The 27,973-nt window shown below is 33.2% G+C and overlaps 1 protein-coding gene across 7 annotated transcripts in view; it reads right to left on the bottom strand.

The window, feature by feature from the left end:
• Positions 1–27,973, bottom strand: part of LRBA (LPS responsive beige-like anchor protein) — a 723,014-nt gene that overhangs the window by 477,220 nt on the left and 217,821 nt on the right. For all 7 annotated transcript variants that reach the window (XM_058550176.1, XM_058550181.1, XM_058550180.1 and 4 more), the window contains one exon: positions 5,425–5,489. In XM_058550176.1, the coding sequence (XP_058406159.1) occupies positions 5,425–5,489 (65 nt within the window). The remainder of the gene's footprint in view (positions 1–5,424; positions 5,490–27,973) is intronic.

Raw genomic sequence — 27,973 nt, forward strand, 5'->3', positions numbered from 1 at the left:
ATTATTAGCCATTAAGAAATACAAATAAAAACCACAGTAAGATAGCCACTAGGCTGACTGCGAAAACAGCTTAGCGGTTTCTTAAAAAGTTAAACACAGACTTACCATTCAACCCAGCAATTCTACTCCTAGGGATCTACCCAAGAGAAATGAAAACATATGTCCACACAAAGCCTTGTAAACAAATACTCATAGCAGCATTATTTATAATAGCCAAAAACAGAAAATAATCCAAATGTCCATTGACTGCTGAAGGGATAAACAAAATGTAGATATCCATACGATGGAATATTATTAGTCAATTAAGAGGAACAAAATTCTGATACATGCTACAATATGAGTGAAATCACTAAGAATTATTATAAGAATAGTGTTGCAGAAAGTAACAGTGATCCAGGAACTAAAATCATTGAGAAATAAATGGGAATTATTTGGGAGCATGTAGAGACACCAATGATGAGGGATAGTAAGTGGTATAGTCTACAGATATGAGATCAAAAGCTGACCAAGATTCTGGTCTGTCAGTTCCTTGAACTCTTCTCCTTCTATGATCTTGTCCTCCATCCTACCTCAGCCATATATTGCATGGTCATATGCCAGACCTCATCATTTCCAATAACTGAATGGCCTTGGTTCTATTCATTCCACTCTGTAACTACCTCTCATGTTTATAGTTCACTCACTCTACTATCCCAATTCTAACAGTCATTAGATCTCCAATCCATCCATCTTATTTTCTTTACAGTCACTCTCCTCTTTGATGTCCTCTCTCCTCTTGACCCAGCTTAAAAATCACAGTCCTGTGGTCAATCATTACAATCACTCTCTTGTGCAAAATCTGACTCCATTGTACTTCTCTCCCTCATATTAACTTGGCAAAACCTAAACCCTTATAACACAAGTCTCACTCTACTTCCATATTTACCCATCAGCCTCTTAACTAAATAAAATGTCTTTTCATGTTACTATAAACGACCCATCCACGTTCTACTTTAAGCCAATCCCCTCTGCGTGTTTACAAATTCCCCTACTCTCTAATCTACTCAAAAACGTCACTCCAGAAATTCTCACCTATCTCTCCTACATCAATTTCTCCACTCATCACCAAGAAACTAGGTCATCTTGCTGTCATTTTTTAAAACCCTATTTCCGAACTCTCATACACTGCTGATGGGAGTGCAAACTGGTGCAGCCACTATGGAAAACAGTATGGAGATTCCTCAAAAAATCAAGGATAGAACTACCATATGATCCAGCTATTCCACTGCTGGGTATTTATCCAAAGAACTTGAAAACACCAATATGTAAAGGTACATGCACCCCTGTGTTCATTGCAGCGTTATTCACAATAGCCAAGACTTGGAAGCAACCTAAGTGCCCATCAAGGGATGAATGGATAAAGAAGATGTGGTATGTATACACATGAAATACTACTTAGCCATAAGAAACGATGAAATCCAGCCATTTGTGACAACATGGATGGACACTGAGGGTATAATGCAAAGTGAAATAAGTCAGAGGGAGAAGGTCAAATACCGTATGATTTCCTTCATTAAGTAGTAGATAATAACAACAATAAATAAACACATAGGGACAGAGACTGGATTGGTGGTTACCAGAGGGGAAGGGGGGAGGGAGGAGGGTGAAAGGGATAATTCGGTACATGTGTGTGGTGATGGGTTGTAATCAGTATTTTGGTGGTGAACATGATATAATCTATGCAGAAATAGAAGTACAATGATGTACACCTGAAATTTTTACAATGTTATAAACCAATGTTACTGCAATAAACAAAAAATTTAAAAAAAAAAAACCTATTTCCCTTCACTGTTTCCCCCCACAAGATACCACTCTATTTTATTTTTGCCCCCCTTTGTAGCAAAACTCCTCTAGAGAAATGTTTATACACATTCTCTAATTCTTCTTCTCCCATTCTTTTCTTTACAAATCCACTGCAAATAGGTTTTTTTTCCACACCACTCTCCCAAACTATTCCTGTTCAAGTCAGAAACAATTTCTAAGCCAACGGTCAAATCTCAGTTGTCATCCTGCCACCTTAATGACTTCATCTAGTCTCAAGACATTAAATAACATCTATATCCTTATAACACTCAAATTTACATCTCTAGTCTGAAGAAATAACTAGCCACTACCTATTTAACATCTCTGCTTGGATGTCTACTAGAGATCTAAAAATCAGTATTTCCAAAACTGAACTGCTGATCTTCCCCAGTAATTGCTTTATCCATAGCTTTTTCCATCTTGGTTGATAGAAACACCATCTTCTCAGCTGCACAAGCATAAAATCTTAAGAGTAATACTTGATTCCTAGCTTTCTCTCACAACACACATCCATTCCATTAGTAAATCCTATCGACTCTATCTTCAAAATATATTCATAATCCTACTACTTCTTACCTCCTCTACTGCTACTACCCTAGTACAAGTCATCATCATGTTTAACCAGGATTACTACAATAGCTCCCTAATTGATCTCTTCACTTCTATCCTTAAATTCCCACATTCATCAATCAGAGTGAACTTTTAATATACAAGGCAGATTGCCTCCCACTTCTACCCAAAATCCTGCAATGACTGTCATTTTCCACAGAATAAATTGCAAAGGCTCTATACAAAATCTTGCCTAATGTTATCTCTCAGACTTCATTTCTTCCTTCTCTCCACTTTGATCATTTTGTTCTTGCTGTATTCCTCAAATATGCCAGGGAAGATTTCTTTCATCTATATACAAGCTGTTCCCTAGGACTGGAACGCTTTACCTCTACACGCCCTATGGTTAACTCCTTCTCATCCTTCAAGTGCTTGCTTAAATGTCATTTTTCCAATGAGCTCTGTCTGACGACTCTATTTAAACTGAACCGTGCCAATCCTTTGTACTTCCTTCAAAAATCTCCATTCCCCTCAACCTGCTCACATTATCTTTTCCTCTAGTACTTACCACCTTTCATATATTATATAACTCATAACTTATTTTGTTTATTGCTCATAGTCTCTCAATGATTTTTCAAATGTAAGATCTACAAAAAAAGTATCTTTGTCTTATTTATTGCTGTATCCCCAGCATCAAGGAAAATTCATAGTACAAAGCCAGTGCGTAATAAATATTGGCTGAATGAACAGATGAAGATACGGAGGCTCACAGAAGTAAAAGTACTTGTCAAATAGCAAAGCTGAAAACATGAATCCAGGGCTAACTTCAAAGCCAACAGTATTTATCACAAGGCTATGTTGCCTACCTATTAAATGTAACTTGTATAATTGAGGGAATTTACACTTACTAGAGCCTATACTAACCAAAATCGACCTATATAAAAAGTTTTCTTTAAAAAAGAACGAAGAATTTTCTTTCAACAAATAAGCCCTATATATTAGAGAAAATCTGTTAATCAGTGTTTTGCATTAAGTAGAACAAGGACATATTTGATCAACACCTCTCATCACCTAACTCTTTTTCTATATGTATAAAAGCATCTAATACCTCAGAGTTGAAATTCAGCCAAAGAGCTATTTATTTTTTTGATGAATAAGCACTTGGAAATTTTTGTTAAAAGACTAAATTTTTAGTCATTCACTCATTGAGAAACATTTATTAATTTCCTCCCACTTGCCAGATTCCAGACTACAATTTAGCTCATATGGAACACTGTAATAGCCTTGCTACTGTTCTTTCTGATTTTAATCAGCTCTCCTCTCCTTCAACCCATCCTAAACATTTCTGCCAGTTATCCTTCCAAAACCCAAATATCATACTGATATTCCTTTGCTTAAAATCTTCCCAGGCTTCCTATCACCTTTAGATAAAAGTCAAAATATGCTATACTAGGCCTTTTATGATCCAGATATCCAAATCTATTCCAACAATTCACACGCAAACACACACACACACTCACACAGACATTCACACACATACACACACTTAGATATTTTATATACCTTCCATATCACAGTGTCTTCAGATATTCTATTCCCTATATTTGGAATGTTTTTCATACTCATATCCTCCAATTTATCCATAATCTCCACTTTTCCAATGTCTACATGACTAACCCTCCTCATCCATGAAAACACATCTCAAGAATCATGTTCCTGGGGAAGTTTTACCTAATTCTTTCATATTAAAAATGTGATATCTTTCTCTTTGTTCTCATTCCTACCTTAGTAACCTGTACTTAAATACTTCTAAGCAAAGAATTGAGCATAAGGCATTATAATTGCAAGTGTATTTATTGTTTCCAATACTAGTCTCTGATCACCTATAATTATTTGCTGAGTGGAAGAATTTAGTAGTATTTAATATCAAATAAAGTTATCAATACTCTTTTCTCTAACATTAATGAGACAGAGGCTAGACTCCTAGTTACTAGTTCAAATAGTTCCTACAGTGATGGTGTCAGTCTCTCAACACTAGCCAAAAAACTATAAAGAAACATTCTTAAACAATAATTTTACTCAGTATCCTATTTCCAATGACAGCCAATCACACATTTTAATCTATACCTTGGGTGTTCAGTTCAATTAATCCAAAATTAGTTGCCACAAAAAAGACACCAAATGGTCCATTCTTCATTTCCTCAATTTACTTTTATCTTTTAATTCTCTAACTCTCTTAAATCTTTTTTCTGCCTTGCATCTTTCTTTTCATCTCTATACTTGCTTCACTTTTCTTTCCTACTACTGAATTTTCTTTCCTTGAGTTCTTCTATCTCTATTCTTTAAACGGAAACCTTACCAACTTTCTCTCTCTTTCCACTTTCTCGTCACATCACAACATAAAACAAAACTTGTTCCCGGCCGGCCCGTGGCGTAGTGGTTAAGTGTGTGCGCTCTGCTACTGGCGGCCCGGGGTTCGGATCCCGGGCGCTCACTGACGCACCGCTTCTCCGGCCATGCTGAGGCCGCGTCCCACATACAGCAACTAGAAAGATGTGCAGCTATGACATACAACTATCTACTGGGGCTTTGCGGGGAAAAATAAAAATAAAATGAAAATTAAAAAAAAAAAAAAAAAACTTGTTCCCCCCTCCTTTATGACTAGGACATGACATAAGAGAGGTAATACAGACATCTTAGTCTAATTATTGGCTCTATAAATATAATAGAACCCTATAGGAAGTCCAAATAAGTATCAGTTTTCCTTATATCTGTTAATAGAAACATCAGTTTACTTTTACCAAACTCACCCTTACTTACCAAAAAATAAAAACCAGAACTTTATCATTAAGCTTGTAACCATGAAGAAAACCATAAAATGATTAAAGATTAACACATTTGTAATAATTAATATCTGAGCTCCACATTACTGACTACAAAAACAATAAATATAGTACACAAAAATATCAGTTCCAATGGAAAAAATACAATAAGATTTTAAAGTAAAATATAAATGGATATAAAATAGATTACCTTCCTTCATTGACAAGTTCAATAAAAGCAAGGCCTGCATTCTTCTGAATAGAATTCTGCCATTCCTAAAAAAATAGCAGAAAATAGCTAAACAAATTTCACTTAGTAGGTTATTTGTTTAAAACAACAATTATAGAAAACATCATCCATATCAATTTCACACCTTAGCTCTTGAAAGAAAAGTTTTGTTATACATGTTGCCTATCTAGTGCAGCCCCATGAACACATGAATAGGTGACATTAAAAAAGTAAACTAAACAAGTTAGCAACAATTTGATTCTGCATAAATTAAATAAGCCTATCTATATTTATCTTGCCCTTTTTGTTCTATACCATTATATATTACTAATTTAACTGAAATAATTGGGAGTTGGAAAGGCAGCAAAGAAGATGAAGAACAGAGGTTCTTGTTTCTTTAAGAAAAGAGATGCATCATCCCAAATAAGGGGAAGACCAGAATTAAGTAGTTCAATAAACTTAATAAAGAGCATATATTCTACCATAAAAATTGATGATTAGGGGGCTGGCCTGGTAGTGCAAGCAGTTAAGTGCGCACGCTCAGCTGCAGCAGCCCAGGGTTCGCTGGTTTGGATCCCAGGCGCATACCGACGCACTGCTTGGCAGGCCATGCTATGGCGGCGTCCCATGTAAGGTGGAGGAAGATGGGCACGGATGTTAGCCCAGGCCCAGTCTTCCTCAGAAAAAAAAAAAAGAAAGAAAGAAAAAGAGGAGGATTGGCAGATGTTAGCACAGGGCTGATCTCCTCACACACACACAAAAAATATTGATGATTAATGATTGAGAAAGAGACAAGAAAACTAAGTGCATTTGGCTAGATCACTTTTGAGCTGGAAAACTATAGTTCACTAGCCTATGAATTAGCAAAAGATGATATAAATCTATTAGCTATATTCTTTATGAATAAGTTATCCATTAAAAAGCCTAGGAAGGAAATCAACCAGTAGAATACGTACAAATGTATTTTTTAATCTTCATCTTAAAACATATATAAAATAAGCATTAATTCAATAAGGGTGGGCCTACATGAATTCAAATGTAGCCAGATTTGAAAAATGCCAATGCATGTATGTATGTGTGTGTGTATGTACGTGTGTGTGTGTGTGTGTCTATATAAACACACACCTGTTAGTATACATATATATCTTTAAATAACTGGAAATATATATGTGATCTTTATGTTCCTTAAAACTAAGGAGACCCTTATAGTGTACCTACATAATATCCTTCAACTGATCTTTTTTTGTTCTTTTATAATAAAACTCAAAACAAAAGACAATGTTGGGGTATTTACCATTGCTACCATAAACCATATTCATATTTTCTAAATGTAATAACTTTAAGAGTTTTAAATTCCATGTAATTTCACCCCTGATGACTGCTCTGTGTCACAGCAGATTTTTTTTTTTTCCAGCCTCATCCTTTCTCTTTTACTTTCTCCTTTTTATCCTCAATTTTGTATTGCTTTCTTTTAGGTTTTGAAAAACCCAAGGTGGCTCTCAGAACTAAAATGGTTGCATTCTGTAATTTTGTTATAGGGTTCTATTTTATGAATAGTGTCAATAAGAACATACTAACAGAACATACACAGTAGCATGAAAATTAGATATAAAGTCAGCCAGACATTTGAGAGTAGCATTTGGCTAGATCTAGGAGAGAAGATAAGGCCCTGTGTTGTTGAAGAAACAGCAATGAACAAGAAGTCATGAGATCTACGTCCTCAATCTGATTCTGACACTAACAGGATATGCTCATGGACAGAACACTTTAAATCTCTAGGTTTTAGATACCCTCTTAAAAAAATTTCTTCTAGCTACATTATGATTCAATAACTTACAAACATTTAGAAATTAGTGACTCTTAAGTCTACAACATACACTCTCTCAAAATTCACAACTGCCACCCAACTGAAACAATAAAATAGAGACCTTAAATTTCTTTCACTGGGGTAAACCAAGTCAAGGAGAAATAGAAATATCTGTCTAATTTAAAACTCTCTTTTCCTTCCAGCAAAATGAAATAAACAGATAGTACAAAGGAAAGCAATCAAATTCCATGAACGAGTATATTCCTGAGAGAAGAGCATGTGTCACACCCTCCACTCTTCTTAGAAGCAGGAGGAGGAAAAGAGAAAGAAAAGAAGAAACCACAGGTAAGTTTTTTGATGCTGATGCAGAAGGTCCCACACCTCAATTCCCAGGCAGAGCACAGGGAGGTACCAAGTCTCAAAGAGGTGCCCTAAACTTAGTAATGCACAGGAATAGTAGATAGAGACAAATTTAACGGCAGATGGACCTAAAACAGACTCAAAGTAATTCATGCCCTAGGAAGAGTCAGAAAATTATCCTAGAAAGATGTACAAGAAGCTGAGGCTTTGAGGAGAACACAGCTTTGACCTTTGCTGATAGCAGGAAATTAGAAGGGACAGGTGACACCTCAAGGGATGCCATAATTAAGGAACAGTAGCATATGCTCACTCCTCAGCTCTTACACCCAACAAAATTCTTGTTTGTTAACTTACAGTAATTGCTATCTAATCACCTGGAATAAAACTTTTTCACTAGTTAACAAAAAAAACTAGACAAAATGAGAAATGAAATGAAAACACAAATCTTACTTTACACTTTTGAGTACTGTTAAAAAAAATCTCACAATTCTCAAAGATATCATTGAGTTTTAATTTGCCCATAATCCATTCCTAATTATAAATTAACATTTAATAAAATATCACATACCAGATACATAAATACATACTGATAACAATTAATAGGCCAGATAAAAAGAATGTGAAGCCCAAGAAAATAGAAAATTAATTTTTTTAAATAAACCCAGCTGATAGTCAAAGTCAATAAGTTTTCTCCATACTAAAACATTGTCTACAATCCTTAAGAATGTTGCCAAAACTGAAAAGAAGGTTCATTAATCGTGCTGTCCTAAAGCATTTTTCTCCACTTCTGAGACAATTATCAAAGAAGGTGTTAGTCTAAACAATTTCATAAACCACAGCTCAATATAACCTTTAGTGAGTTTTAATAGTTGAAAGAAAAGCTTAATGGTTATCGTCTTTCATGATCATTTCAATATTTCATCACAGTATTTATAATTATATAGTGATGCAAAATGCATAGTACATTTAAAGGTCTTGGTTATTCTTTTCCCAGAGGTATTGATGAAAAACACGTTAAAAGCCTCAGATCCAACCACTAATGCAACTAAGTAATTCCAAAACACATTTCAGCACTTTGGAGAGGAAGGACTCAAAACACAACAACTGAGTCAATAATTTCATACCTGTTCTATGCTGTATTTAATTGACTATCACTTCCTAAGGCCATAATTCTTGACTAGTCAATCTTTACTAAAATATCCTCTTAGCTTACTAATGCTCTCAAGTCATGCAACAACAACAAAGATAGTATATATTACTGAAATCTATTAAATAAACATAGAGTTCTACCAAATTTCAAATATGTGCTTTTGGTGGTAAAAGTCTTTTTTTTGGTTGGGAAAAAAGACTTCATTAACCAAATTAAATATATTCCTCCCTACCATCAACGAATAGAGAAAAAGGGCACCAATTAATGTCCTATATATTAATTTATATTATTTTAATACAATTCTAACTTCATTAAAGTAAACTTGACAGTTTTCTATAAATTCAATAATCTCCCACAACATATTTTAGTTGTCTTGAATGTACAACATTCAAGTCTTGAATGTACAACATGAATTTATGTAAATTTTAAAAGTAATTCCCAAATATTACCATGTTCTAAAGCAAATAAAATTAAGCTGCAGGCTGACAAGATAGACAACATAGACTCCATTCTACCATCAATTTGGGGGGGGGGGGCGTTAAGCCATCAATGTTGATATTAAATGTAGTATCAATTTTTTATTCTAGTGGGCTAATCACTAAACTATTTTTTACTCTTAAAACAAAGATATATATAACAAGTGACTTCAGGTTAAACATAGCAAAAGTCTAAAACAAAAATAATGAAGAGGAGACAACAGTATATGAGATGGTAAAAAACTTCTCTACAATCTAGAGGGAAATCAACTTTAGGAAGCAAACCAGTGCGTATTGTAGAACCCTAGGAAAGGCCAAGAATTGAAGGCACTGAGTACATATTACATATAACAATGGTTGAGGAACGGGGATGAAAACAGTTTAAATGAATGAAAGTTGCTATGAAAAACACAGAATCCCAGATCCTCTAATTTGGTTAATCCTCTCCCCATACTGTATGGCCATCCCCACCATCGTAAAAGGAAAGACTCTCATCTGAATTACAGACACCAAAGGGAAAAAGCAGGGGAAAAAAAAAAAAAAGACGCATAGAAGACAGACAATATTTTAAGGGGTTGGGGAGAGGAAAACTAACGAAAAGTACAATCAATACCATCAGAAAGAAAATTTTCATGTAACAACATCTCAGGGATATTGTTTTATTCACTGACATCTCTTTGCCCCTGTAAAAGTTCTCCAAAGAAACAGAGCCAATAGGATGGAGATATATATTTTATTTATTTTAAGGAATTGGCTCACAATTATGGAGGGTGACACGTCCCAAGATCTGCAGGGTGAGTAGGCAAGCTGGAGGCCCTGGAGGGCCAATAGTGTAGTTCTACTCCAAGACAAAAAGCCTAAGAATCAAGAAAACCAATGGTGTAGTTCCAGCCTGAAGGCCAACAGGCTCAAAACCCAGAAAAAGCCAATGTTTCAATTCATGTCCAAAGGCAGGAAAAAGCCAATGTCACAGTTCCAAGACAATCAAGCAGATGCAATTCTCTCTTATTAGGGATTAGTTTTTGTTCTAATCAGGCCTTCACTGACTGGATGAGGCCCACTCACATTAGAGAGGGCAATCTGCTTTACTTAGCCTACCAATTTAAATGTTAATCTCATCCAGAAACACCCTCACAGAAAAACCCAGAATAATGTTTGACCAAATATCTGGACACCCCATGGCGCCGTCAAGTTGACATATAAAATTAACCAACACAGCTCTCTCCTCCCCCAACCAAAAGAACGCCAAGAACTACAAAATGCTCTTAGAAATTAAAAGTATAATATCAAATAAAAATTTTGAAAGAAGTATTAGAAGATGTTGAAAAAGCCTCTCAGAGAGTAAAATAAAAGATAAAATGAAGGAAAAACAGATGAGAATGGATATGAAAACTAGAAAATTAATCCAGGGAGTTAAACATCTAAGAGGAGTTCTAGAAATAGAAATGAGAAAAAATAGAGAGAAAGAAATTCCCATAGAAATAATCCAAGACAATTTCTCTGAACACAAGTAAATACTTTTTCAAACTTAAAAGGTTTACATAAAGTACCAAAGAAAATGAATTTTAAAAGATCCACCCACATAAAGGCACAATCCAGTAAGAAAAAAAAACAATTTTTAAAATAATAAAAATACTAAAAGCTGCTAGGGAGAAAAAAATCTGGAGAGATTATAATTTTCAGCCTCTATTACTAATATCCTAACAGCTATCAATCAAGAATAAAGGTAAAAAAATAAATTTTCACACAATCAAGGTCTAAAAAATTCTACCACTCATGTATTCTTTCTCAAAAAATTACAAAGGATGTGCCTCACCAAAATTAATACAGACGCTCCATATCCTCCTCCATCCCTGTTCTGCTTTATTCTTCCCATGGCAAACTTATATTACCATCAGATTTCTTTTTTGCCTTTCCCTTTGTTTTATTCTCTACTATATTCCTAATGCTAGAACAGTGACTAGCACATATACAGTAAGCGATCAATAAATGTTAAATCAGGGTACCTTTCAAAAAAGAAGGCCACTATGGGACACAAGAGATAGACATTACAGCATGAGAGAGAGAAGAGGAAAATTCTAAGCTGATGATAAAAGCCTCCAGATGCTTTCTACAGACCTAAAGAGTAATCAATCCAGATTGGAACATGAAAATGGAGAACTCCAAGTACTATATCTCCAAGAAAAACCAATAGATACCAGGTGTGTTTGATCATATTGGTAGAAGTTTTATCATTCCAGTGGAAATTTTAGAAACAAATTTGTGGTGGGTGCACAGAAATTTAAGTAAACAAAAAAGTAGGAAATTATTAATTCCAGGAGAAAGAATGAAAGAAAGATAAGCAAGTGAAAGGAAGGAAGAAAGGGAGATCTTGGTACATTTTGTAGTTCTGCCTTGAATACCTACATTGTCACAACATAAACATGGTTTTAACTAAATATTATGATGTAACTGTACTGGAAACAAGGGAGAGTGTGAAACAGAAAGAGAAAGCAATAGAAGTAATCAATGGTCATCTTCCATGGACGACATTATTTAGATAACTTCTAAAACAGAAAAATCAAGAAATAGCTATTATATCATTTATAAATATAAAGGTAACTAGCAGAGTCAGCAACTAAGAGACTTCAACATGGCTACTTCCAGAAAGTAAGAAACAAGGAAGAGAGGAAGAATTGAGGCAGGAAACTGTCGTTTTTCAGTTTAAGTATTATACCATTATTAGATTTGTGAAACAATATACATGTTTTCCTTGATAAAAAATAAAATTTATATTAAAAATCATATGCTGTAAATGAAGAACAGTAAATGAATAGAAAATAAAAACAAAAATACACAAATATTTTTCTAACTAGACAATAGATATTTACCCAAAATTATTCTGAAATATCTCTAAATAATAGAACAAGCATTAGAGTTTCTCAAATACTGATATCAAAACTACAAAAATATAAATGTATCAAAAACTATTAAGAATTTGTATTTTTTTAAAAGTCAGTATTCTGCATCCTACCAAATGAAATTAACTTTATCTCTATTACTATTGGCAGTAAAATATTCCCCTTCTTTTTAAGTATTGGTCTAAGGATCCAAACATACTTTAAAGAAAGGAATGAAGAATAATTTGTTAACAAAACCTAAATTCATATCAAACTATTTAATTTTCTTTATAAAAAATATAAAAATTTAAAGGCTTGTGCTCTTCAATGAAATATCAATATTAATATTTTAAGATGTTACAGTTATCTATGCCTTTGTAAAATAAATCAAATTGGTTGGCTATAGCTCCAATTACCTAAACAGACAACAGCAACACTATTAGAAGCCAAGGGAGGAGGCCACAGCCAAGCTCTCCACAGCCAAGCCAGAGGAGAGCTCAGATGAGGAAGGGAATGTATTAACACAAAGTCGAGAACCACATTATACATAGGATTAAAGGTCAAAACTAGGGAAAACTTGTTCATGGTCAAGATATAGTAATCTTAAGCACTCAAAGTAAACTATCAAGAACTTTTCAACAGTGTTTTTGCACTTTGTGTCAGCACTCTCTCAACAGCATATGTAACACAAACCTGAGTAACCCCTACCAGGAAAGAACATAGCATAATAGTAAAGGACAGGTTTTATTCCATTGTCTCTTTAGAGGGTAAAACAAATCATTATGAAATAGCAAAACAAAATATTTCCCTTTGGAAAATTTTAATTTTGATGATTTTTGTGAACATATACATCTAAAATGTACATCTAGTTCACACAAATATGGCTCAGTCTATAAATGATATATATAGATAATTACAAAGTTAAGAAAAGACAGAAAAGTTCTATTAAAGTTCGATTAGCAAATGGTTCCGTTTTATAATTGCTTATTTAATACACTGAATGTGTACTATGTACAAGAAATTGAATATTGAGAAAGTAATTATTTATTGGATTTACAAAACAAAGAATACAAGGATTTAAAAATCCAAAAGATTTAGATAACCATGCAATCAATTATATAATTATTATAAATATAGTTTTAAATTATTTGTAAATAATCAATCAAAAAAAACAATAATCTCCTTGCTGTTGTGTTTAACCATACATTAAAATTAATATTTTTGCAAGTGCCTTTAAACATCTGTTTTTAAACTTTTTTAGGAAAAACATGTTCTCCAGCCAATAATGATCCTTCAAATAACTTCCAAACTGGCATCAATTTAGTTAAAATCTTTCACTAATCAATACAGAAAGCTTGATTTCAATAAAGGTGACAAAAGTTGCTCTAACCCTTTCCAGCTACAAGCTCTCAACAGATGATCATCATTAAGCTTATATCAGGGCTTCACATGCAGGCAGGAGCTATATAAATGTGTCCTATTACTACGTGGTCAGTCTGTTTGGCAACTCCAGTTCTCCAGACATATGGCAGTTGCTGCCCTTTGAGGTCTGAAGTCAAGTCTTTAGGGAATCTCAAAACCTGCACTGAAATTACAAGGAGTGTTCATTAGAGACTGCTGGAGACGAAACATGAAAGACTTCCATTAAAACTATATAAAACAGCTAATTATTTTTAAAAGATTTTAAACTCTCTAATGTACTCAGCTACAACAAAAAGTATTTACCAACTGAATTCTTTTTAAAAGAACTACTTTCAGGACATGGGTGCAAACAGCTTTCTTCTTGCCTCCCATCAATAGGCCTAACATTCATTTTACATGAATCATCAAGGTAAGATTTTTATTTTGTGGAAGAGAATACAATTATCTCATACCTCTAAATTCTTTCTACAGATCACTGTAAAAATGTTTACATAAATTACGAAATGAAGGTATTTTTAGAGACAAAGTTTTGTTTTCTAATATTTAGTTTTGAATAATATATACTGTTAACTTAAACTCAGCCAGACATACATGTTTCTTTTTTTTAGATGCTTTTTTTATCCAAAAAAGTTTGCCTCTATTTTATTTTTATTCCATTTTAAATTAATAATCATAAAAAAGTTATAAGCACAAAATAATATAAATTAGTAGTCAATCTATGAAATGACATTTATCAGATAATATTATGGAAAAATATATGAAGATTCAAATGTTTAAAATTAAGAGAAGAATGCCAATAAACTGACAGACAGGAGATCAAAGAAATCTTATGTCTGCTTTCTCAGGATTTTGAAAAACATAAAAAGTATAAATATTTTCTAATTAATAATCGTTGCCATTTTAACTTTTTAATGTATGGACACTTTTTAACTTGAAAGAATGATTAGTTATTAAGTTTCACAACAAAACAATACTATTACAGAATATTTATTTCAGTAACAAATCTCTGTAAAATGTTATATAAAATTCATTAGCTTGCCTCAATCATTTCTTGAATTCACATATATGTTGGTTTCTGACAGCCTAATTCCAAAAAGCAATTACAACCTCAATCCACATGTAAAAAGATAACAGAAAGCAAGTACGTTAAACCAGTTTAAAAGAATAAAAATCTAAAGAAAACAGATTACAAATGATTTATATGAATGCCTAGTGCTGAAGTTAATTACAAGTAACCCAATAAAATAGTGCCTTTATTATTGTACAGCAAGTAATAGCTCTAGATGTAAAAACCAGAACTCTTTCTGCTGACTTTTGCATGCCCAAGCCCACAGCACACAACATTAAGAATTAAACATGTAGTAAATAAGGCATACAGAAAACAGCAGTTTTTAACTAAAAGCAGAAAACTCTCCTGCTGTTTAACCATTTGGGGTCTTCCACTCTGAACAGTGACCACTGTAAACTGATACTATGTATTCATTGAGCAAATTCTTAATGTTAATATAAAGTGAGATTTTAATTTCAGTGTTCAAAGTTTTACATCAAATGAAAAATAATTGAGAAATAGCATCACATTTGTTTTAGCATACATTAGGAGCAAATAAGGTACTTTTTATGTTTGTGCTATGAAATGATGACATCTTCAGAATTAAATTTTTCCTACATCTATAAAGCTTTGTCCAGATTTTAAATTATACCATACTCTCTAAGACGCATACAGTGTGTGCTCCAGTAACATATTTTAGTTGTTAATAGTCACAATCTGTAGCCAATCATAGCACGCCTAATGACTTTCCTGGTGAAGAGGAATAAGATATTTCAGTCCAGAACAATTCCATAACTCTTTCAAGTATTTACCAATCCACCTAATGAGATATTAGCTGATATCAACTTTAAGTATAATGCAAAAGTCCTAAGACATGTTATGGATAAACATCATCATGTAGGCCATTTTTGATCTACAACATAACTGAAGTGGTGATACGATGAAATACTTGATAACGTGGTTTTGCTGCACAAATAAATCAGGATTGATTTAATTAATAACAGTGCAGCTCTCTGGCAGTATTTTATTCCTATCAGCTTCATCTCCATTAGAAATACATACAATATTAGCTTATTTTGCTTTCTTTTTTTCTGAGTCAATAACTTCACAAATTGGAATTTGTCTTCTCAGCTATGATGAAACACTTTAAAGGCAGGGATCTCTATCTCTTTGAGTTTTCAATAGTACCTGATTCCATATAACAAACATTCAAATGTTTGTTAAGGAAATCATAACATTGTTAGGTGAAGGAGGGAGGAGCACAACACTAAGAATACTCAGAGATCTTCAAAGCATTACTACATAGTTTCCTGTGGCTGCTATAACAAATTATCATAATTTAGTGGCTTAAAACACTACAAGTCTGTTCTTGCACAGTTCTGGAGGCCTGAAGTGCAAAATCAGTTTCACTGAGTCAAAATCAAGGTGTTGGCAAAGCTGCTCTCCTTCCAGAGGATCTAGAGGAGAATCTGTTCCTTGCCTCTTCCAGCTTCTGGTAGCTGCCAGCATTCCTTGGTTTGTGGCCACATCGCTCTCTGCTCCATTGTCACATTGCCTCCTCCTCTTCTGTGTGCCTATCTCTAATCTCCCTCTGACTCTCTCTTATAAGGATACAAGTGATGGCATTTAGGGTCCACTCAGATAATTCAGGAATATCCCCTCATCTCAAAATCCTTAACTTAATCATACAAAGACCGTTTTTCCAAATAAGGTAACATTCACAGGTTCCAGGGAGTTGACACAGATATATTTTTGGGAGCCATTTTTCAGCCTATCGCACTAGAGAAACCAAATTGAAATAACAGAAACAGCAATGTGAAGAAAGGTGAACTTGACTAACAAGTTCAAAAAAATCCAAAAGATTCAAAAGAAATAAAAACCGTTTTTAAAAATTAGTATATTATGGCAAAAAGTCGAAAATTTTTTAAGCAAGTCAATTTCTGCCCCAAGTGTTGGTTCGAATAATGACTGTATTGTGATTGGTTTTGTTTTCAGTTCCAGAAATTCAGCTTAATTTGCTGAGTATAAAGCCTATCAGGCAACAAGAAACTGAAAGCTGGGCAGTTGAGCTACTAGTAACAAGCGGGCATCACAGAGAGAGACGTAACAATTAGCAGAAAAGCAATGATAGCATTGCCAAATGTCCAAATAAGTAAGGCAGCAATCCAGACTTGGTAAAGAGACTGATAAGAAATAGAAAGTTTCTTTAAAAAAATTCTCTCAAATTATTTTACTTTCACACTGCCACTGACCAATTTCCTTTTTTCTTAACTTAGAGTACTAGCAAATAGAATCGTATTCTCATAAATTAGACTAATGCTACAAAACAATAGTGAATCTTCTGAATGGATATAAATGTAAGATGAGACGACTCTGAAAGATCGAGTAAATGTATAAGCTTTCCTAGGTAAAGGAAGAGATTATCTTTCCTCTGAAAACAGAACAATAAGAAACCAAAATTAAATTTGCCCTCAGTTATGTAGTATCTGATAACAAGAATATCCTGACAAACCAAGAGACCCAACAAGACAATAATGCTATTTTAATCAAATGCCTAATGAAAACTTGAGCTTTCAAATAAAGAATTTTCAAAAATATATAATTACTATCAAAAAGAATACACTATGCATCCAGTATTTAGGATATTTGTATGCATTCTCATGCTCACTATATGTAAAGACACATTGTGAAAAGAGAAAGTGTCAGGAGAATGTGGAGAACACGTTTAGGGTTAAGAAGTTTGGTTTTTGGGTAAATTACCCAGAAAATGGCATGATGTACATAAGACATATGTCAAATATCTAAATACTATTTACAAGTCAGCGTAGAAATAAGTATAAACTAAAATAAAACAGCTATTGGAGACCTTGAAAATAAGGCAGAGGAGTTTGAATTTGACAAGACAGTAAACTACAGGTTCTCTTGGAAAGCAAACATGAAGAGACTCTTCTAGGAATGCAAATTTGTCAGTATGTACTGACAGAGGTAAAATCAACAGAAAGGAAACAGGTCATTTTACTAATTCAGGAAAAGCTGCATCAGAATCTGTGATTCTTTACAGAGACCTTTTCCAAATGATACCTCCTTTTGCCCCTTCCTGTCTCCCCCATTCTGACAGCACAAGTTAAGAATCATCACAATGAGCAACTGTTAATGATATTGATATATTTGGCCAAAAAAAAGGTTGATAATCAGGGAACTAGATTAACTGTTACAAAAGTATTTCTCAATTACAGTAACACAGGAGGTGTGCTGAAAATAACATAGTATAAATAAAAAGCACTAAAGTACACAAGAGAGACTCTTAAGAAAATCATTAGAGTAGTAATCCCTACAACGACATCAACCTCACTTGTATTCAGATATACTTTAAGACTTTCCCAAAAAGACATGTCACCATAGATAGCACAGGAAATAATGGAATCACCTTTGGGGGCCTACAGAAAATATGAATGTTACCCATTAACTTTGTCTACATGGAAAAGACCAAATACTGCTAACCTATGAGACTTCTCCTAGCTCTAACATTCTATGGTTTGAGATGAAAATGGACTAGACTAGGCACATAACCAGAGGAAGAACAGAAAACAATGAAAAAGATACTGCAGAAATAATGGTGGATTGCATTTGTGAGGCAAAGATCTGAAAAATCAAATTAATTTCATGAAAAGAAAACAAGAGACACTGAATACACTGAACAAAGAAAGAAGATTTTGTGTGCTTTTAAAACACTTAGATTCAGAATCTAGTAACTTTAATTTATAACCTACTTTGCTCTGTGGACTGTTTTACACACTTTTACATATATTATCTAATACAATCTTTACTACATCCATTTCATTCAGTAAGAAACTGAGTCTCAAGCAAGTGAAGTAATTTGCCTAAGGTTACAGAGTTAATAAGTGCTAGAAAGAAAAACATTATTAAAATTCTAAATCTATCATCACAGCATTTTCCTGGCCTCAGCCTCTTCTTAAGATCCTGTCCAAGGCATCCTTTTCCTTTCTCCTTCTGTTACCAGTAACGGAGACAAGAGCCACTCTACATTGGCCACCTCCAGCAGCTGAGGAATTTACTGCCAGAAAAGCAAATAAATAGCCTTCAGTGTTCTGATTCTTACTTTATTCAGGCCCAAATCAAAGTTCAAACTTCAGATTTTGTTAAAACTGCATACATGCTTCAGGAAGTTCATATATAAAACAGGAGCTGGACTAAAATTGCTGCCTGACTTAAAAAATGCATAATAGATAGACTATATGTGCAATTAATAATACATAATAATTATCCCTTCCTAAATTATGCTATTATATACTAACTATACATGTCAGAGTACTAAAGTACTAAATAACTATTTCCCCTTGGAGACAACTGAGGCAAACAGGGTAAATACTTTAAACAGACAGCAAAATTTAAATGTGGATCAGAAGAACTCTGATGACTGTGACTAAAATCCATTAAATTACACACTGTTTATGAAAAATTATACGGTATGGGCATACAGCTGCGCCTTTACAAAGTTATCAGAGTTTGGTATTAAACAAAGACAATCTCAAGCTTTACACTTTCAACCTAGTCTTTCTGTAATACTTTAACTTTAGTAGATTAATTTGAAGCAATAGAAAAAAAGAAAGGACTAAGCAAAACCAAGCAGTAATAGCTGAGAAACAGAGACGCCGACCTGTATTCATAATTACATAAAAACCAAAGGAAAATGTTAGGCTTAGAATATTCCCATTCATGTATTCCTTCTTTTTGCTAACGCTTTTCCTAATCCCAACTTTAAAAGACCAGTTGTAAAATGGCAGGGTGCCAAATTAAAGCACACTTTATTTTCAGATGTCTCCATACTCATAGGCTGACTTCCTGTCAGGAAGAGTTCCATTTCACTGAATACCCCAATCAGCAGGGAACTTGCAGAATTAAGTGCCAGTTGATATTACTTTGTTTTGCATTTACCACCCTTGAGAATAATGTTCAAAGATCTAGTTATATAGTCAGCGTGGTATCATCCTTCTGACTAGACTGCCAAGCCACAGGGTGTACTGCCAGTTCCACAAAATTTACCTTAAAAGGTTGTGTTTTCTAAATCCTAGTGTGCTAGTGAATCAACAGGATGCCTGTATTTCAGAATAAATTCTGCATCTAAAGTTAAATTATGCTTCTCTTTGGTTGTAACAAAGCACTTTAAATTAATACCGGAAAGGTCTGCATCCAGATTCAAACAAAGATCAATTAATGTTCACTAACCCATCAACTTAAATATTTTATTTTTTAAAAGTAAAATACAGTACTTTAGTCTGACTTATTTTGTTTTTAACGTTTTTGCTGTCGTTTAAAGACACATGATTCCATCTTATAAAAGCAAGTTACCTGGTATAACAATTTGAATCAAGTAAAACCATAAATATATTTACCATATTAGCATAAAGGATAGTTATTAAGCTGATTTCAGACACTTTAAAATTGTTAGTGCTTTTAAGATTTTTCATGATCAGTTAATATAGCTTGAATCTTGAACGACCCTCTCCAACTCCCATCGACTTCCTGTCATGCTTCAAAGGCCTCTAGTTCCTTCTTATAAAGTCTAGTTCCTTCTTATAAGGTCAACTGTTTCTATTGCACGCAAAATTAAGTTAATTCAGAGCATTCCAATATAGAACACCTACGCTCACAGTCTCTGTCCATTCTAAGGATAAAACACTCATAATAGCTCTAAGGCAAAACTAGGTGATTGTACTGGAAACCTATTTTTTTGATCCCGATGTTGATCATTACCCTACGGATTCTCATCCATTTGCAATCAAAAGGTCATAAGCATTGACAATAACAAAGTTCAGAGACAATCAATTTACATTCACTAATTTTCTATAAGTACATTCTAAGGATGAAATACAAACACATTCAGAAAAAAAGGAGGGGAAACATTGTGGAAAGGTTGAAATATTAGAGTATATTGATCCTAGTTGAACCACGCTACATATAAACTGGTCTTTAAAAAGCCAATTGCCCCCAAAGTCCTATTTACATTGGAAAAAGTAGGGTTAGTTACAAAGAAAATAGAATGATTTATTTATAGCATATCAACATTTAAGACACTTTGCAAATTTGTTGCCATGCAAGCACCTTTTAGCACATTGAAAGAAAAAGGTGAGAATCTTTCTACTCAGATATAGATTTATTTCTTTTATGAACAACAAGTTATTAACATATTTAGGTAAAAACATCATTTCTAAGAGCCACAGGTCCAACGTTTGTCAGATTCTCTTTGTTAGCAGAAGCTGTGAACCTGAAATGAATGTTGGGCTATCTGAAGCTAATGGCTTAACGGTGATAGAAATAATTCTATAGAAAGAGGAAAAACTACATGCACAAAATTGATTTCTTCATAAGAGGTCATCAGTTGTGACTCTTTTAACCAGGTCCTTTTGAGACCCAAAGCTGATCAAGTGAAAGGGATTTAATATGTATCACTATCTTACTTTAAAACCTTTAAGTAAGCACAGGGTAAGAATTCAGAATTAGTGTTTGAAGTCTATATATAAGGTCTAACTTGCTTTTCAGATTAAGATAGAATTGTACAGAAGAAAGACTATTACTAAATAGAATGGTTTTCTGGTTTTTATCTAAAGTAAATACTTTTTTCTTCTTTTTGGTGAGGAAGATTAGCCCTGAGCTAACATCCGTTGCCAATCCTCCTCTTTTTGCTGAGGAAGACTGGCCCTGGGCTAACATTCATGCCCATCTTCCTCTACTTTATATGTGGGACGCCTGCCACAGCATGGCTTGATAAGCCGTGGGTAGTTCCGCGCCCAAGATCCGAATCTATGAACCCTGGGCCACCGAAGCCAAGCGCGCGAACTTAACCACTACGCCACTGGGCCAGCCCCCTAAAGGAAAGACTTTTTAATGAATAAAAAACTCAAGAACTAATTTTAAAGGAAACTTTACCTAAATAATGTAAATATATTGATTTATTTAATAAGTATCTATTAAATATTTATTTTATTATGATCCTGACACTAATAAGCAGTGCAGACAAAATGGACAACGAGAAATGGTTTCCTGACCTCAAGGAGTTTTCACTCTAATAAAAGAAACAAAAATTATAATATAGCATAAGTACTAAATTAGCTCTTATGTCTACAAATTTAACTCTTCTTTAGCACTTATCTCTGTAAATTTAATCTAAGACAGAGTTCTCTAAGTTCATAAATTCATAACTAATAATGCAATATTGGGGACATCTAAGCTAAGAACCAAAGATGAGTAAGAGTTAATAGGTTTTGGAATTATTTTTATTCTAATTTACAGTAGAAGAAAGAAAACATATATTAAATATTTTTTTAATATAATATATGCACAGAGAGATTTTGGTAATATGTTCTCAAGCCAAAAATATCTGTACATGTCAAAAGATTGAGTTCTTCAGATCATATCAGAAGAAGAGCAAATTCCCCTCCCATCTATTAACTGAATGTTCCTAACCTGGGTGAATTTGAACTACCAGCATTCCGTTCTCCACACGCTTCTCAGGGTTAAGGATCACCAAGATAGATTCCTTTTGTTTACTATCTCTAGGAATTGCCTTATACACAAACTATACTTTATAACACATAGAATTACTACAGATTTGAGTCAAATACTCTGGACTTAGGCATCAGAGTCATTTCTTGACTCCTAATTCTTTAATCCTATTAACTTCTTTAATAACGACTTCATAACTTAATCATATCTAGGTCTTGACTGCAAGCTACTTCAAATCCTAGTTGCTTGAATGGATAAATGAATGACATGTGAAGAACACCAGTCACTGTACAATTTAGCTGTGTAATTATAAACAGTCTATTGCTAAAATTTTATTCATTTTTTTGACAAATATTTACTGAAAATTTATTTCATCAGACACTGTATCATATGACATTCACATACAGATTAATTTCATTTTCTTTGGACCTCTTGGACTTCTTTTAAGTGCATAACAAAGTTCAATTCTATAAATGGATCAATAATAATATATGTACTATCCCACTAATAAAAAATATATTCTGATTCTGGTTTCTAGACTTTATGCTACATATTTGAACACCATTACAGAGCATAAATTACCACAGTATTGACTAAAAATGTAATATGATTCACTCAATCAATATAGGAAAGAGCTATATAATCAATTGATGTCAAACTATTTGAATTTATCCCTAAACTTGGGGTTAGTGCTACATAAATAACGTAAAATATATATTATATATTTATATAAATATATACATACATACACATACACTCCTGGTTAAACTTAAGTTGTTCTAGAAAGAATACCAACTCTTACTATAATCAGTTCTGAAGATTCCTTCAGAAACAACATGTAAATTGGAAGTTATGTCCGAATCACCTACAAAGGAGAGAGAACAAGTGACTGAGATAATTTCTTGTGAATGAATAAAAAATAATCAGTGTTTCATGAAGAAAATAGCTATAATTTTGCATATCTAATGATTTTCTTTAATCATTGTGATTGGAGAAGCAGAGAAAAACAAAAGCAGAATACTAAAAAAGAGGCATTTCCTGCGTTATTCATTCTCACCTCTGATGCAACATCAGCTTTCCCAAATAATATTTTAGAAAAATTATCCACATGCACTATGGCCAAAGGATTCTGTGATCAAATATGCTAATATTATTCCCATTATAGATTCAACAGTACACATTTATACATATTTATATATATACATACACCCATATATACATACATACATACACACACACACATACATACACATACATGCATTTACTAAAGGCCTTGAGGGGCCCTTCCAGTAAAGAAACCTAATTAAATTTAAACCAACATTTTCCAGATTTATTTACCACCATATGCTTTTTTCACAGACCATCCATCATAGTATGGATGTTCATACTATGTATAAACACATGGGGATTTTCTGTACTGGAAAATTTCAGTACATAGTAAACACACTGTAAATACATTGGGATTTGCTGTACTGGAAAATTTGGATAGTAAGAACTATCAAACAAGCACAAGACTAACAGAAATCCAAACAAGGAAAAATATAGGTACTAGAAAGAGTAGAGGAAATGTTTTAAGAACTTTAATATCCAGTGATCCTGATAAATTATAAAAACATAGATGAAACCCAGAAAAAAAAATTTGACTAAAGTCAAAGGAACCAAATGATCTACTCATGAAGAGAAATAAAATTAGCATTAAACAGGGATTAATAAATAGCTTTTTTGTGCTCCATCCCTAACTCCATTCCCTACCCCTGTGTTTTGTGTTTTTCTTCAATTCCTTACAAAATTCTATGTTGTGTTACAATTATTTGTCTCTCACACTAGATTATAGTTTCCTTACAAGGAGGAGATTATCTTAAAAGCATTTGATACATGCTGTTAAATAAAAGAATAAATACCACGAGCAGGCATAAAAGGAGGACTAACGGCAGATAAATTCACATGAAGCTCTGTAGAAGAGAGAGCATTTGAACTGAGCCTGATAGACAGTAAAACAAAAAATTCTGAAAGTAGAGCTAATGGCCTCACCATTCTGCTATAAAAAAGCTCCATACCATAAGATTTCCTTATAGGTGAAAAAATGCATAAGGAAGTTAAGAAGATTTGTTTATATTTCCAGTAAGCAACTTATACTCAAAATTCCTATTTTGAGGTTGGCAAAAAGATAATACGTTGTTTTACCGGCTCAATGATTTCTTTTTAACAACCAGACCATTTTCTTAATACTGGATAGTGAGTTTTATTGAAAAAGGTTGAAGTATACCCTAAACACAGCACACTCCTGAGTATCTGAGCACCACAATTAAAAGAAGCAAATCTCCATTTATATTAATTTCTACAATTAGTAAAACTCATCAACAGTAACAGAAATCAAACCAGCAGCAACTTGTGATAGGGGTGGGGATTGATTACAAAGAGGCACAGGGAACATTCTGGATTGAAATGGTTGTTACATGGTTGTGTATGTGTCAAAATGCATCAAACTGTACACTTAAAATGTGTGTATATATATTGTACATTAATTATGTTTCAATAAAGTTGATTTTTTAAAAAGAAGTAAATCTAGTTAAGCCAAAGGAAAATGAAAAAACTAAGACCCTATTTATAAATGAACACGACTACAGTATTTAGTAATGACAAAATAGCTGACAATAAAAACGAACACTTAATAATACACAAAAGTATGGAGGTATTTCATAATGAAAAAGACCAAAAGGCAAAAGCCCAAAATATTGTGATTTATGACCAATGTTACCATTCATTTATTAATTATACAATTATATAAACATTTGGTTGAACGGTAATTATGCTGGATACTGGAGATACAATAGAAAACAAAACACAGTGCTTGCCCTCAAGAAACTTACAGTCTAATGGGAGAGAAACAAAAATCACAGACAATTTAAAGAAAGAATGAAATTACTATAATATGGGTCAGTGAGTGTTCTGGATGAATACCTCACTTAGGCTTAGAGTTGGGGGAAGAGGGGAGTCAAAGAAAGCTTTCCAGAAGAGACTCCAATTTTGCTGGGAGCTGAATTATTTATTTATTCTATAAATACTCATTGAGCAGACATCATGTGCCAGGGGCTGTGCTGGGCACTAGGTATACTTCAACAGTCAAAACAGAAGTAGTTGTTACCTTTATTGGGCCTAGAGTACAGAGAAGGAGACTGACAATAAAAAATTAACAAACTAGCACACGTATACTAAAATTTGTGGTACATTCTATGCTGGGTGCTAAGATGAAAACAAGCAAAAAGATACTAACTATAGATATGATGATCTCAGAAGAAGATAATTAAGCTGAATTCTGAAGGATGAGAAGAAGCCAACAATTAGAGACACCAAATTTGAAGGAGGGAAATTTCATGAAAAGAAAAAGTATATATGCCAAGACAAAAATATTATGGCACATTTGGGTAACATTAAATAGTTCAGCATAGCTTGAGAATAGATATAAAGACTAAGTGGTAAAATGAGGTCCAAACAGCAAGAGAGCCCTAATAATAAAGGATACTTTTGTGTCACGGTATAGAGCTGGTTTCCTTTTCTTTCCAACTTGGTTTGTTTAAATTATCTACTTTACTCAAAATACCCATCACAACTGTAAAAAGGAGAAGTTCATGAAATAAAAGGTCAAGAGAAATAACATTACTGTCACATATTTAGAAGGGATAAACTCAAAAAGGAAAAGAAAACTACAATTAGAGAAAAGAAATTATGGGAGAGTGACGAAAGAAACATTTTACTATAAAGATTCAGAAAAAAATTTCAAGTGGCAAAAATTCAAACACAAAACTGACACAAGAATCATAAGAATGGTAATATCTGGTTTTTATTATGAATATTATTATTTTAAATTAATAATTCAGAGGTATAGAAAGAAACACAAATCAAAAATAACCAAATCTTATATCATTACCTTCATGTGAAGGAATTATTCCCCAAAATAGCAACAATCTACATATTTTGATCAAAAAAAAATTTTATGAAAAATCAGACTAACACAGTATTTTAAATTAACTTTTGCTGCTAATTAATTACTCAGACAGGATGCCAGGCCAGACTACATGCTGCTTCTAGTTTTTGTATACACTCTATGCATTTCTGATAAATGGGAAAAGAATAGATGACCTGGCAGAAGGCTCAGACAATAATATGTGATTTACAGGACATGAATGCAGCTACCATAAGATTTATCTGACAGCCCTCTCCGATAGTGGACTGTTGAGTATCCGATGGAATGATTTCTAGTCTAGAAAGTCTACTACTGAGTAGCCATACACATTATTTATTTATTAGATGTTTTGGGTTGAAACCATTTTTAAATGATGCACTTCACAATGCACAGTCATAAATTTAGCTTTAAACTCAAGAAGGGAGGTAGTGTTATTGGAATGTATGTCAGACTGAATTAGGATGAGCAACGCAACGCTTTTATAAAGTGGCCTTGAATGCAATGTCAGTTCTTTCAAAAATGATATTAACATCAAATGAGCAAGACACAAACACTTTACACAACGCTAGAGTAATATTACTTGAAATATTTATTTAACATTTTCTTTAAATTCATATAGATGTCTACAAGGTTTATACACATACACAAGAAATACTGGGCACAAATAAGTTACATGCTTGTGAAAAACTGAATCTGAAACGTAATTGAGAACTTGTGCATTTTCTAATGCATCAGAGAGTATACAGTTTCCTGAAGAATGTATACAGTCTTATTTTAAAGAAGTAAAGATTTAAATCAGGCTTTGGAGCTCCAATACTTCTTAAATTGTTTTGCATGGGATTCAATATATGAATAAACCTAACTTAATAAACCTTAGGGGTGGGTGTGTGTGTGTGTGTGTGTGTGTGTATATATAAAACTTCATTCAAAAATATAAGCTGAGCATTTTAAGAAAGTTTTTCAATTCTAAATAATAGTATTTTGCCTTAACAATGTTAAAAATTAAATGGGATAAAATATGAAAAGGTTTCTAATCAACCTATTAGTGAATGAGTGGATATTAAAAAATATAATCCTAATTGAAGCTTTAAGAAAATACATAGTGATCTGTTTGGTCTTAACGACAGCAAACCAAATGCGAACATTTCTTCATTTCTTAAATTTAGGATCTAAACTCTCTTTTGTAATAAAATGTGGCCAATTTAAACTCCTTGTTAAAAAGAATGCAAAAAGAAAATAAGTTTCGAATGGATTCATGAAAAATAATCAAAACATGGCTGATTGTCATGAAATTAACACCAACTAATTTGTAAAGTTTTAAATCAAATTTGCAGATGTTAAGTTCATAAGCATATCCCATTATTTAGGTGATTAAAAAGGAGTTTTTGACCTGATCTTTCGATCTTTGGCACTCAGACCTCTCCATCTCCTCTTAAGAAATTAATTAAAATTTTAGGAAGATGCTAGCTGTTCACTTCCCACCCTATCTCAGGCTAAAAAAAATTATCAATCAAACTCAAGCCATCTCCACCCAGTATCTGCAAAATGTCAACTTCAAATTCAATTTCATATCTCTTAAGCTTTCATGTAGAAAAAGACAGTTCACTTCTTAATAAAATAAATCACTTTTGTGATTGCCAATCTGACCTCTTTGAATTAGGAAAATTCAAAGTGAAAAATGTAATTATCACCCCTGAACAATCTGTATACATCTGGAGCTAATTCTGGATTCATTTTTCACATCATTTTTCACACTGTGCTACATCTTACAGAGACGCCACGGAACTTTTGAAGAACTCATAAAAAATGCTAAAGACTTCAAATAACCAATAATGTATTTTATTCAAGAAAAACTTTGAGAATATCTGACCATTGCAACTTACTCTACTAAGTGACCTTCG

The sequence above is a fragment of the Diceros bicornis genome, chromosome 11 (genome assembly GCF_020826845.1).
Source record: "Diceros bicornis minor isolate mBicDic1 chromosome 11, mDicBic1.mat.cur, whole genome shotgun sequence".
NCBI lineage: Eukaryota > Metazoa > Chordata > Mammalia > Perissodactyla > Rhinocerotidae > Diceros > Diceros bicornis.